Here is a 14,614-nt window from a genome sequence, read left to right as displayed (position 1 = left end):
TTAGATCTACAGTACTTGCTGCAGCACAAGCTGTGCCCATGATCATCCACTCAGACAATCGTGATTTTGTGAGACACCAGAGTGATGTTAAAATAACGTGGTGAAATTACAGTTATTGTTTACAGTCGTGCTGTGTGTGCTGCAGGCTGCGCAGGTCCACCCGTGCTGTGTTGCTCCGGTCAAAACTCCAGCTGTTCCAGAGGGTGTTTTTGTGATGAGGCCTGCATGGAGTTCAATGACTGCTGTTCTGACTACGGGTCAATCTGCTTACAAGGTGAGGGTGAGCCAAACAATAGAAGGTTTCACTGTTAGTTTAGGATTTAAGACTGAGATGAGGTTTAAGACTGATACTGCAAATCTTTCTTTCCAACTGCAGTTTTGACCGCTGGGCAGCCAAGCACACCCAGCATAACAAGCAGCAGTGCTACACCTACACCTGCAAATGACATCGCAACTACATCATCCACAGCCTTTTCAGCAACATCTGCACTATTGAATGTGAGCACAACCTCGGCCCCCCTTGTGTCTGCTACGACAGCAACCAGCCAAACGAGCAGCAGCACTACATCTACACCACTAGATGGCGTCACAACTTCAGCATCCCCAGGCACCACGGCAACAGGTTGCTCATTATGATCTCTGCTGAAGCCATTTCAAACATTCACATTTGAAGAAATTATCCCACACCAGAGATCTGTATGAAGCCGGTGCCTCTTCAAACTTCTGTCTCTCAATTCCTCCGCTTGCGGTTGCCACGGCTCTCTTTGTTTGTTTTTTCCACGTCTTTTCTGTGTGAGGCGAGCGTCACTTTCCCAGGCTCCAGTTACAACAGTGTGAGGGGGTGAGTGGGAGGAGCCACAACAGTGATTGGACATTAACTCGTGGGGAGGGCTTTTGTGCAGCAGGCTGACTCGGCCGTTCTCTTTATACATCCATGGACTTGGCCTGTGGACAGGCACACACACAGTGGCCTGTAAAGCATCAATGCAAAATTAATTGCAAAACCGAAAACCTGCCGTCCACAGGGGTGTATTGATCCGTGCAGGGTGGACCGACCGGTTCAATATTTTACAGAGAACCGTTGCATCCCTAATCAGAACCGTAAATGAAGTAGGCTACTTTATATCAGATGCAATGAAACGGTACCAAAAGTGTCTGGGACTGCGGGACAATAAAATGTCAGTGGCCTGGGATGTAAACGACAATCTGTTATCTTAAAACAGAAAATCTAGAAACATTTAAAACACTGTGTATCCTGTTTTTATTGTTTTTATCTTGTTTTATTTGCTTTGCCTTTTAGCACTTTGTAACTGTGTTTTGAAAAGTGCTATATATAAATTAAGTTGTTTATTATTATTATTATTATCTTGGTTTTAAGAGATTTGCGTTGCACTTACAACAACTGGCCAGTGGGTGGCAGTGTATGGCCATAGTGACCACTGTGTAAGAGGTTTTTATATGCAGTTTTTTCCTGCATTCCCATGAAATGACATGTCAGTGTCTTTTTTCATTTTCTAGCTCAAACAGAACCAACAGGTAACATCCACAACACCACCTCATACACTGTACTCCCTGCTCCCATTCCTCCAGTGCAACATACTCAGCCTCCTTCCACCTCAACCCCATCTATGATCTGCAACATCCCTTCTATGTTTCCAAGCTGCATCCACCCAAAATGTATCAAACATTTTCACCGCTCTCATTCTGACTTGGAGCGATTCTTTCCAGCCTTTCCCTGGCCACTAACAGCTCTGCCACGCAGCCACAAAATATCTCACAGGCCCCTCAATCTAGAGACTCTTAGCTACAACTGCTACTACCATTAGATCTACAGTACTTGCTGCAGCACAAGCTGTGCCCATGATCATCCACTCAGACAATCGTGATTTTGTGAGACACCAGAGTGATGTTAAAATAACGTGGTGAAATTACAGTTATTGTTTACAGTCGTGCTGTGTGTGCTGCAGGCTGCGCAGGTCCACCCGTGCTGTGTTGCTCCGGTCAAAACTCCAGCTGTTCCAGAGGGTGTTTTTGTGATGAGGCCTGCATGGAGTTCAATGACTGCTGTTCTGACTACGGGTCAATCTGCTTACAAGGTGAGGGTGAGCCAAACAATAGAAGGTTTCACTGTTAGTTTAGGATTTAAGACTTTAAGACTTTGTCCGCTGGGCAGCCAAGCACACCCAGCATAACAAGCAGCAGTGCTACACCTACACCTGCAAATGACATCGCAACTACATCATCCACAGCCTTTTCTGCTACATCTGCAGCGATAGATGCGCCTCCATCTTCGTCATCCGCAGTCTCTTCGACAACAGCACCCAGTACAGCAAGCGGCACCACTGCATCATCAGCTGTGAGCACAAACTCAGTGTCCACAGTGTTTGCTACGACAGCAACCAGCCAAAGAAGCAGCAGCACTACATCTACACCACTAGATGCCGTCACAACTTCAGCATCCCCAGGCTCCACGGCGACAGGTTGCTCATTATGATCTCTGCTGAAGTCATTTCAAACATTCACATTTGAAGAAATACATTTATTTTTTATGTTACTGCTAAAAAATATTGGCAAATGTTTGTTAAATTGCTGCTCACTAACAGTTTCCTTGTCCTCATAGCAGGTACAACACTGATAGAAACCAGTGTAACTCTGCATACCAGTAGTGTCACATCTTCACCAGCAGGTGGCAGCACATCTGGAGTCTCCACCAAAAACACTGATTCCTCCACCAGCTCAGCTTCAGGTACAGTCAGTCACATGGATCTCTGTGCTTCAGTTACGTAGTTAATAGTTTGAAATACATTTGTATTTGCAACTATCTTTCTACAGATGCCCAAACAGTGACAGTTCGCCTAAAATTTACTTTTTTATCACGTCATGAGAAAAAAGACGTCACTTTTTAAAGGCTGTATCTAATGTAAGTACAAGCAACTTTCATCACAGAAACAATACTATACACACCTATGTCAGTCACCTAATCAGTGAGTGTCTTGTCTCTCTCACAGTTTATATCCCAGACCCTTCTCCATCAGAGCTGTGAGGGCTGCACTATCACACACATCAAACCCACCTGAGAAATGACCCATGATTCAGCCAATGGAGGCAACAGTGTGGCTGCAGCTGTACTCCAACAACAGGCTTCACAACTCTCAGAAACAACACAATCGTCTCTTAAAACCGAATAAGCTATTAAAGATGTAATGCAATGATCAGTAAAGCCTTAGGTAATAAACTGATATGACTCCACATATTTATTCAGCACTATCTATTAAGAGCTGACTATTAGAGCAGGCCGAGCAGCCAGAAACAGGTCGAGGCAGTGCTATTTGGCTAGATGGGGTCTGTAAGTGGTATTCCCTCACTTCAAAGGAGGAGGATGAGCCAAAAGTTTAATTATGCTGGCAGTGGCGGTTCTGGCCCATTTAAACCACATGAGCCAGTTAAATTAACTCTGAAGCTAACAATCATTCAAGCAGCAGGGTGGTTCAGACGCCGAGTCAGCAGGTCATCCCAATAAGGTGGAAGGTAACACAATGTGTTAACACAAAAAGTTAACAAATTCAGATTTGTAGTACCTCTCCAGTGTGGTGCAATACAATAAAAAGGACTGCAGCCCAGGATTATTTTCATTATCGGTTAATCTGTGGATTATTTTCTCGTTTACTTGATTGGTAATTTGGTCCAAAAAGCCAAAGGTGACATTCAATACCCAAATATTCTGTTTATTTTCATACAAGACTCTGGAAATATTTAGATTAGAGAAGCTGGAACCACAGAATTTTGGCATTTTGTCCTTTAAAATAATATTCAAAACATTTAATTATCAAAATTGTTGACAAATCACAAAATATTTAGGATGATATTTAACGTTAGACAGCAGATTTAAAATAATACTAATATCAGAGATATATGATTTACACGTTTTACTTTTCAGCATACAAATGTATACTATAAACCTTATACTCTGACAAAGTTCGTATCACAACTGATTACTTAAAACACTGACTACTTAAAAAGTTTACGTTCACATTAAAGGTCCAGTGTGTAGGATTTAGAGCGATATATGAAAATGGAATATAATATTCATAACTATGTTTTCTTTCGTGTGTAATCACCTGAAACTAAAAATCTTTGTGTTTTCTTTTAAGGTTGTGCAATTAATCATCTGGTGATCGTNGGAATATAATATTCATAACTATGTTTTCTTTCGTGTGTAATCACCTGAAACTAAAAATCTTTGTGTTTTCTTTTAAGGTTGTGCAATTAATCATCTGGTGATCGTGTTTACGATTTTGACTTCAAACGATTTCAAAATTAATGAAATCTAGTTTAATTTTCCATCACGGACGCCTGGTGATTTTATTTTCTCATCAACAAAATATCAAAATATCAACAACCACTGCCAGTTACAACTCCCACACTTCGATGGTCAACTGTGACAGGCCCTAACATCAAACTAAAATCGTTGAGAACTTCTGAGGTTATCAGAGAGTTTATTTAAAAAGATTGTTTACAACTGTATTACCGACGTAGACCGAACTGCCTGCCGCTGCCATCTTGGAAAGTCAATACAAGTCAATTGACAAGCGTGATGTCACGTGATCTGAATCTTTGGAAGGTCTCCAGGTTGTCCTTTTTCATGTTCTTCCCACCGGGATAAGCACACACACGAACCATTTTGTCTGTCTGTGATGATCCGTCCACTCGTCGCTCACCTGTCACTCGCACAAACTCTCATCCAATCTTGTTCGAGTTTGTCGATCAACTTGTATGGGCTTTCCAAGATGGCGGCGATGGTATGTTGAATTTTGGGCAATAAATAATAAATACAGCATGTTTTCAAAGTCAAAACATAATCGTTTGCATAATCGTGATTTCAATTTTGACCAAAATAATCAGAATCAGAATCAGAATCAGAAATACTTTATTGATCCCCGAGGGGAAATTCATTCATTCATTCATTCATCTTCTAACCGCTTCATCCTCTTGAGGGTCGCGGGGGGGGCTGGAGCCTATCCCAGCTGACATCGGGCGAGAGGCAGAGTTGGCCAGGTTTTTTCAACAGTATCCCCGAACGGACAAACCAATGACTATAAGATAAACAACGTGTCTCCACTTCCTCCCAAGCACTAAAGTGAAGCCAACATATCCTAGATACCACCACTGCCAACTTGTGCTTGCACTTGCACGATGGCTGCATTGATTAACATTGTGACGCATTCAAGCTCTATTCAGTAAAAATTAGTTTTGGGCGAAGATGAATTATAGTGTTCTCATGGTGTGTTCAATGTAACCTTGTAAAATGTAGTTTTTCGCAAGAAACTTGAATAATCAAGCTGTTTGAAGGAGAAATGTGTCAATGTTTTCACAGTGATATAAAATGGATATTAAAGAGGGAACTATGATGAATCAATGTAATTTTAAATATTAAAGAGGGAACTATGATGAATCAATGTAATTTTAAAGGTTGTTTCATAAATGTGTATTATTGAATTTGTACTCATTCAAAGGTAGTGTAATGACACTTCATTTATTTCTTTATAGTGTAGATTTCTGTGTTTCCCTGCTACAACAGAAGAATAAAGGTATTGGCTAGTGGCAAAATTGTTATTTTAAACATTTGTATCAGTATCAGCCCACCATTCTAAAATCGGTGTAGTTAAATTAAAAAGTAGGTTTGTACATTTTATTATTTTACAATGTAATATTATTTTATTGTTTATTCTTCTGAACTAGGTAATTTGTAATTTTCAAATGATTATTGATTTATATGATTATAACACATGTACAAAATGTTACTGAAAGCAAATTAGCAAATATTTGTATCAGTGTTTTTCATGTTAGCTAGGTTGTTTCATTGCATTTCAGTAATAAAAGTGCAATACTTTGACGCCTCGTCTACACTTACGTATGTGACTGGTGTCTGTAGATCTGTAAATATACAGATGATGCCTCTGATGTCCAACGCAAGGAAGTGCATTTCTTTACAGATGGATAGAAACCTGGAAGAAACTACGTGAAGCTCTGGGAGAGAGGCTAATTTTGTCAGTTTTTCACCATCCTGTCATTGGGACAAAAACAGGACCAATATTGCATGGCAACAAATAAATGAATATGTTGGTCTGCCAGGTATGCAGCATGTTTTGTGAAATATTTCATTAAAAGACATTTGGACAGCTGAACGAGTCATAATGATGATCTGACTGTTATATCATACAACGATATTTTAGTAGAACAGCATTTATCAGATTCACAATGTGTGGGGCGTCGGTAGCGTAGTGGATAGTGCCGGTGTAAGTACCGAATGTGTCCGGGCTGCCAGATTTGTCCAGGGTCCCGCGCTAACTGATGACGTCATGCATTATGATTGGCTTTATGGCAGTCACAAATCCTGATTGGTTGTAGCCATGGTTGTGGCTGGAAGTTTAAGGAAATGGTTGTAATGTTAGAGAGTTTGAGGAGAGAAATAAAAATAATAAAACAAAAGTTTTCTCTTCAGTTGTATGCTGAATGAAGTACTAAAACATTACCCTGACAAGCGGCAAACATTAAGGAGATCGACTCGGTTCGGATTAGCCTTCTTTTAAGTTAGCATTAAGCTAATGGCTAGCGGCTAATAATAAAACGGCTAAAAAGAAGAGAAATGCATAAGAAACATAAGAAATTACTGTTAGATCGGCTCGGGGTTGGAGGGCGTCTCACAAATCAATGTACAATGTTTCATAAATATGTGAACATATTTGACAGCATAACAGCATTGCTCCAAGGGTCAGTGGAGCCAGTGTTCAGGGTCCCAAAACAAAGAAAGACAGAACATAAAGTTAGTTACAATGGGCCTCATTCACAAACACTGCGTACGCACAAATCTTTGCTTAAACTGTGCGTACGATCGTTTGACGCACAAATCCGGGATTCATCAATATTTTCTTACCCGAATTTGTTCTTACTCTGCGAACAAATTTAGAACTGCCTCAGACCATGCGTACGCACAAATGAGGAAGGCCGAACTGACTTAGGAAATGCAAACACATACCTTTTAAGTACATGCAGAGTCTATAAAACCACATTCATTAAAAAGAGATTTAATTAACATTTTTTAAAATCATTAATTTACTAATATATTGGCCAAATGTATTAAATAACCATGAAATTGATACACAGTCACCCTCATCATTGTGACAATTAAAATATTAATAACAACATGAACAGAAAAAACTATCACTCCATCAACGTGCAGATGATCTGTAATGCTGACTGCCATATCCTTAACGCTGTGGCCCGCTGGCCAGGAGGCACCCACGACTCATTTATTTTGTAAAACAGTACAGTGGGAATGTGTTTGGAGGCAGGGGCTGTGAGAAGTGGATGGCTTGTTGGTGAGCATCTTTTGTTCTAGTCTTTTATTTCAATTGTTTTAAGTTAGAATTTTCAACAAGTCTCTATCCCGTTAATGTTAAAATGTTATATTGTTTGGGTGACGGGGCATATGGCCTTAAAACATGGCTGATGACACCATACGCAAACCCTGAAACCCCTCAAGAGGTGCGTTATAATAACATACATGCCCACACACGCGCCGTAGAGCGCACTTTTTGCATGCTTAAGGGCCGTTGGATGTGTTTGGATCAGATACAGCCGGTGACAAACTACTTTATACCCCTGAGAAGGTGTGCAAGATCATCCTGGCATGCTGTGTCCTCCACAATCTTTCAATGACCCATGGCATTCCTGTAAGACCCGGTGCCATCTCTTCTAACAAACTGTGATATTTACTACTTCTCTCCTCGCGTAACCGCTTCCTTCATTCATGAATCAACTCTAGGCAAGCGGTTTCCTTATATGGAGAAATGGGGGTGTGGTAGTATGCTAATCACAAATTGCGAGCACGCGCCTGTCAATTTAGAATGATTCTGATTCACACACATACGCAAGGTGGTGACAACAAAATTGGCCGGTGCGCAGGTGTCATGAATCCCACGGTGATTTTGCGTACGCACTTATTTTGTGCGCAAAGTAAGAACATTTCCACGCACATATTAGTGAATGAGGCCCATTGACATGCCGTTATGTTTATTTTTCATACTGTATACAGATAGCCTACACATAAATATAGTGTATGACACACTAACCCTGGATTTGTGAAACATTGTACATTGATTTGTGAGATGCCCTCCGACCCCGTGCTGATTTAACAGTAATTTCTTATGTTTCTTATGCATTTATCTTCTTTTTAGCCGTTTTATTATTAGCTGCTAGCCGTTAGCTTAATGCTAACTTAAAAGAAGGCTAATCCGAACCGAGACGATCTCGTAAGAAGGCTAATCCGAACCGAGACGATCTCGTTAAAGGAGCAATAAGCGAAATTCATCATTTCTAGATTGAAGGAATTAAAAAATTGATATGTGAAGAACTAGAGGTGTAATTTCATCTGGAGTATAGCATGACCTCACACACCCTCTCTCTGTGTTGATCTCCAGCCCCTTGTTTACAAGCCGGTCCGGCTGCGCGTTCATGTACGTTCATGTGAATCCCCCCCCGCCCCCCTTGGCCCTGCCTCCCTATAAAAGGCTACAGCCAGTGAGCAATGGCAGTGCATATTTTCGAAGCGAAATGGCGAGAGCAGAATGAAACGTTCACCTGAAGACGACCAAGATCCAACATTACCTCTTAAGAAACAACGGTTGTTGGCGAAGAAGTTGTCGGATAAAGAAAGGGACAGAACTCGGATTAACATTGGCCTTGCATTTCCAAGATGGAGAGCACTGTGAGAGCTAAAGGGGCTACAATCGGACTCAGAGCTAGCTCTTCTTCTCCTGGACAGGTAACATTAAGTAACAACATAAAGTCAAATGTCTGTTTTAATTAGTGTTATAGTAACGTTAGCCACATGTCGCTATGTCGATACTTCAATGATGATGGTACCTGTAATAAATGTAATATATTTGCTGAGATGGAGGCGAGGCTCAGTGACTAGAAGAGCTGGTAGAAGCGCTCCATAGCTGTAACTTACTCAAGTAGCCGTAGTAGCTCTAGTGCTAACTCCAGGAGCTAACGTTAACGTCCCTACTCTTCTCCGTGAGCCGGAGCCGTGGGCTCACGGGCTCACGGAAAAGAGTAGGGATGTTAGCGCAGCAGCCGACTAGTGCTAACGCTAACGTCCCTAGTCTTCTCCATGAGCCTGGCGGGGTCGCGGGTTCACGACTCCGGTTCACTGAGAAGAGTAGGGATGTTTGCGTGGCAGCCCCGGCTGTCCATTTGGATCCAACCGGAGCACCGAGCCCTGGTTTGTTATTCAGGTTAATGTGGGAAGAAGCAGCGAGTATATCAGGCAGCTGAGTGAAGTGGAGCCTGCAGAAGAAACACCGGAACCGTCTGGATGTAATAGTCCGTGGAGATGCTGCGGTGCTTGGCTGCACAGACAAGGCGAGTGGGGTGGGGGTTGGAGAGCAGAGGCAGAGGGAGGTGTGGCTCATGACACACTTTGTTTTGGTCTAACAACAGCACAACAGCAAACCTAGCAGTGAAACAATTTCACTTTTTGCCCCTTTAATGTTTGCCGCTTGTCAGGTTAATGTTTTAGTACTTCATTCAGCATACAGCTGAAGAGAAAACTTTTGATTTATTATTTTTATTTCTCTCCTCAAACTCTCTAACATTACAACCATTTCCTCAAACTCCCAGCCACAACCATGGCTACAACCAATCAGGATTTGTGACTGCCATAAAGCCAATCATAATGAGGGACGTCATCAGTTAGCGCGGGACCCCGGACAAATCTGGCAGCCCAGACACATTCGGTACTTACACCAGCACCCCATGTACAGAGGCATTGCCTTGCTGCAGCGGCCGCGGGTTCGAATCCGTCTTGCAGCCCTTTGCTGCATGTCAGTCCCCACTCTCTCTCTGTCTCCCCATTTCACGCTCTGTCCTGTCATTAAAGGCAAAAAGTCCACAAAAATAATCTTTAAAAAAAAGATTCAAAATGTGTTAAAACTGAGGACCGACTTTGGCCTGTTAGTGGAGTTTGATGGACACAGCACAGCAGGTAACTCGTCTTCACCTCATTAAACAAGTCTAACAGAATTAGCAGTAGTCCTGGAGTCTGTAGGATCCTTAACAAATCCTTAAACCACAAGTTATCATCCCATCCCATGTCAATAAATGAGTCATTGCTGAAATTGTATTGTAGATGTTGTTCCTACAGAGATCACTCTACCACGCATATATAAAAGGAAAGTGGGAGGTCTGTGTGGGAACTTTGACGGTCAAAAGCAGAATGACTTGATGAAGCCAGATGGTACCCCTGCCAGGAGCATTCAAGAGTTTGGAGAGAGCTGGAGAGTGTGATTATGTGACAAATGTAAGGATGAGACACAGCACTTAAAGGGAAATTTCGGCTTATTTCAACCTGTCTCCTATCGTCCTAAATTTGTTTCAAGTGACTAGTGACATAAAAATAATAGTTAGCATGTTAGCCGTTAGCCTAGATACAGCCGGGGCGCATAGTAGCGTCAGACCTGTTAAAACGTAAGTGAACGGGCAACCTTCAAGTGCAAAGTTAGTCCACTAAACAAGCTTTTTTTCCACAAAGACCGCCTCATATCGTTAGGATAAATGTCAGAGAACATATAGAAAACGACATGTAAATGTGTTGTCTTACCTTACCGGTGTGCTGCCATGTTTGTTTACCATTTAGCTCTGCTTTCCAAAGCGCGGCCGAGTTCACTTACATTTTAACAGGTCTGACGCTACTATGCGCCCCAGCTGTATCTAGGCTAACGGCTAACATGCTAACTATTATTTTTATGTCACTGGTCACTTGAAACAAATTTAGGACGATAGGAGACAGGTTGAAATAAGCCGAAATTTCCCTTTGAAATACCCTGTGGGAGTTGTAATCCCTAGTAGAAACATCACAAGAAAACTCCTCACTGATATTATATTTCACCGTACATGACAAAAACAGACAGAATGAAAGTTCTTTTTTTTTTTCTTTTCCTGAAACTAAGCTGCCAAACATGATGTGGCAAAAGCATGACCCATGTGAATGAAGATTTCTGTAAGTTCAGCTCTTCAGGACGGTGACAACTGTTTTGCTGTTACAGTATACACAAAGCATATCATCAAGACTACTACTGTGCCCACTTTATTCAGGGATTTTGCATTGTTTCAAAAATCTGATGTCCAGCTTTCAAGTCTATTTTTTTAAAGGCCATTTTTTAAAAAGATATCTTTGAACTCTGACAATATATCTGACTTTTTGTGTCATTGCCAATCATACTATTTATTCAAAGATGATGTTCTTACTGCTGCGTGTATACTGTATAAAAAACTACAAATTGATTATTTTTCACTCTCGGATACTGCTGGAAAGAAACTCCGTGTGCAATAAATGATTACACAAAATGTTGCTTGCACTTGGTCATAATGTGTATTTGAATGTCAGCGCTTTGTTAGGTTTTCAATAAAGTCTTCACTGTTGTAATAAACATGCACTGTGGTTACGTTTGTGTCGCTGTTAGTCTAGTCATTCCAGTCTCAAGTGTAGCTCCAACTGCATTCCTGACATTTCTACAGTCCGACTTTGTTCTAAATCATTACAGAAAAAAAAAAATCATTACAGAACTTCCGTAACATGAGTTTACTCTGAGAAGATATAGTAGTTGCTTTTGCTCTAGCAGACAAAAGGATTATTCTTGTCAGGAGTGTACATGTATGAGTGAGCCTTACACTCAGCAGCCTCTCAGAGTCATGCATTGGTCTGCACTGTACGTCTTTCTCCTGCTGGGATTGCTGCCTTGCTATGATGGTAAGTTGCGCATTATCACATTTAATACTGCACGGTTTAATTAAGTTAAGTCATGGCATAGTCATCTCATAATACAAAATTAACTCAGACAGTTTAGGATACACAGTTAAAGTTATGCAACCAGTGAGCTGTGTTTAACTGATCTTTGACCTGATTGTAAAAATCTGATCTATTGCCATATGATTAAATAGTTCAAATACGACTTGACTCAGCAAATTATTACTAAAAATAATGGTAAATAATTCAGTGTGCCTCATAAGTGCAGTTCTACTTTAAATATAAAAACACCTCCTGCTGAATCAGGCTAAGTTTATTTTTAGCTGAGTCATTAACTCAGTTTATAGGTCATAAGCAGTAAAAGTAGTAGGTAAACAGCATCCACCTGTTATCATATTATATGTCTGTGAGAGGTCATTTATCAGTGCTAATTGTACTGACCTCAATGTGAAAAATACCCTCATAAATAAGCATGAGGAAAAACAAATTACTAATTCAGAAATTATGTTAAATTATGTAAAGGTCTGATTAGCACCCACAATGTTTTAAGATAGAAATCTGATAAAGTCTCTTTTGTACTGAAACTGCTGGTTTATAATATTTTGCACATGTTCAATATCTTTAAATCTGACCATAGTCAGTATTCATTGTTATTTCAGAGAGCTGTTTTCTGGTTGGAGTGGAAAATCCTCTAGGGCAGTATTTTACATGAAGTATCTGGTCATTGTTTGAATTGCTCCTGAAACCTTTCAGCCTTCGCATGTGCATTGACATTACGTGTGCAAAGTCATCTAGAGGGCCGGGTTGGACATTAGGGGGGCCGGTTCTGGCCCTCAGGCCGTATGTTTGACACCCCTGCCTTAGATGTTACTTGACGTTACCAAATTTTATTTACCTTCAAGGATCTCCTACTGTAGAGGAACTGGCGAGATATTCCTGAGCTGCAGAGCTTTTGTGGCATTTCACCAGCTCATCCACAACTTTTCACTCAGACTAGAAAACATGACCACATCACAGCAATCCTGGCTTCCCTACATTGGGTACCTGATTGATTGATTGCTTTTAAGATTTTATTGGATTACTTACAAAGCCGTGAGCGGCCTTGCTCGAAGTTACATAACAGATCTTTTATTGCCCTATGTTCCGTCTCATACCCTGAAATCAGACGCATCTTTTCTTGTTGTTCCGAGGTCTAGATTAATTCACAAAGGCGACAGAGCCTTTGCAGTCAGAGCACCATGACTTTGGAATGACCTGCCTGAGGAGATCAGAGGCCTGTACTGCGAAGCCAGTTCAATTTACCCAGGATATCTTTTGGTTATCTGGTTTGACTAACCCTAACATTGTCCGTGTGGATAACCAGTACTACAAAGGTGGTTATTTACTAGTTCAGTCAACTCTAGGTTTTCCTGTCAAACCAGGCGGGGGTGTTTATTGCGAGTGACATCATCAGAACCGTGAATGAAGTAGGCTACTTCATATCATATGCAATTAAACGGTACCAGAAGTGTCTGAGACTGCCAGACAATAAAATGTCAGTGGCCTGGGATGTAAACGATACTCTGTAATCTTAAAACGGAAAATTTATAAACATTTAAAACACTATCCAAAAATCAGCCAGGTATCACTGAGCTATGGGCCTATGTGAAATTAGTATAAAATATAATTTGCTGTTTAGTTGCATGATGATGAAACTACTCTGCATATGTCACTTAAAGCACACTGAAGTAATGCCAGACTGTTTCTGCTACAGAAGTAAAGGGTGGCAAAGTAGCCTAGTTAATGACTGATGAGGTCTTTATGACCGAACTGTTGCATTTATGATAACGGGAGCCAATTAACAGTGTGTGGATTATTTTACTAATAAAATATTATCTGTTTTATAATAGCTCTCATCACATAGGTGTCTCCTTATTTTGAGCTGCAGTGATGGAATCAGTGTAGAACAGCAGTGGACTAAAATAAACTTTGCATAATTTCAAATAGTGATAAAATCATGTGTTTAGTGTGTAGACGATCTCTGTGTTTGTTAGAAGCTCTGTTTCAAAACCAGTGTAAATACAGCCCTGGAACAATGAAATGATTCTACTGACCTATAAAAATATATAGGCTCCTCTTTTTTACCTGAGACTCCAGACATTTGTCCATTAGGGCTGTCAAAATTGCTCAAAAATGACGTTTGAATATTCCTTCTAAAAATAACTCATAGGTTCGAACCATTCGAATTTTTTTTTTTTTTCGCATTATGTCCACAAGAGGGCAAACTAATACAAGGAAACATACTTGTAAATATGTTAATACAAGGAAACATAACTACCTGTAGGTATTTTTATTTCAACATAAACGTCTTTGAAAACATTTACATACCTACACATTAAAACACATAAAACAATTATCTATAACATTACGTTATAAATGACCGCGGACCTCTCGCTCGTCCCCCCTCTCTGACCCATGGCCACACCGCCCATGTTAACCGATTGTGTCATCCACACCGGCTGCGCCACGCCGCGCAGCTCCGTTTCGGCGTCTGGTCTATTTTCTGCGCGAGCCGCGAGCGAATGTGTCAAGCCGTGGGGTGACGGAGACAACAGCTGGGAGCAGAACCTCAGAATGACGTTATAGATATCTGTAATTCAGTTTTGACTAGTCAAAATGACGTTACAGATATCTGTAATTCAGTTTTGACTATTCAGAATGACGTTACAGATATCTGTAATTCAGTTTTGACTAGTCAGAATGACGTTACAGATATCTTAAATTAAAATTCATACTAGTCACAATGACATTACTACTAGTCAAAAT

General features: G+C 40.8%; 1 protein-coding gene and 1 long non-coding RNA gene across 4 annotated transcripts in view; both read left to right on the top strand.

The window, feature by feature from the left end:
• The first annotated feature begins 49 nt into the window (after positions 1-49).
• Positions 50-14,614, top strand: part of LOC126383232 (uncharacterized) — a 22,256-nt gene continuing 7,691 nt past the window's right edge. The window contains exons 1-8 of one of the 3 annotated variants that reach the window (XR_007569118.1): positions 50-274; positions 377-622; positions 1,968-2,096; positions 2,250-2,480; positions 2,621-2,746; positions 2,833-2,920; positions 3,009-4,151; positions 4,258-4,315. Coding sequence is in view for 2 of the 3 variants with exons in the window: in XM_050033730.1 (XP_049889687.1) it covers positions 226-274; positions 377-622; positions 1,968-2,096; positions 2,250-2,480; positions 2,621-2,746; positions 2,833-2,906 (855 nt within the window). In the remaining variant the exon portion in view is untranslated. Of the gene's footprint in view, positions 275-376; positions 623-1,967; positions 2,097-2,249; positions 2,481-2,620; positions 2,747-2,832; positions 2,921-3,008; positions 4,169-4,257; positions 4,316-14,614 lie in introns of those variants that run through there. The other 2 variants (XM_050033730.1, XM_050033732.1) reach the window with 2 other exon arrangements.
• LOC126383233 (uncharacterized) overlaps positions 11,672-14,614 on the top strand; it is a 7,539-nt gene continuing 4,596 nt past the window's right edge. Inside the window, exon 1 of the long non-coding RNA XR_007569120.1 lies at positions 11,672-11,812. This is a non-coding gene — a long non-coding RNA (uncharacterized LOC126383233). The remainder of the gene's footprint in view (positions 11,813-14,614) is intronic.

This window comes from Epinephelus moara, chromosome 21, assembly GCF_006386435.1.
Source record: "Epinephelus moara isolate mb chromosome 21, YSFRI_EMoa_1.0, whole genome shotgun sequence".
Classification (NCBI taxonomy): Eukaryota; Metazoa; Chordata; class Actinopteri; order Perciformes; family Serranidae; genus Epinephelus; species Epinephelus moara.
The sequence above is the reverse complement of the archived record's forward strand: the minus strand, read 5'-3'. Positions and strand labels throughout refer to the sequence as shown.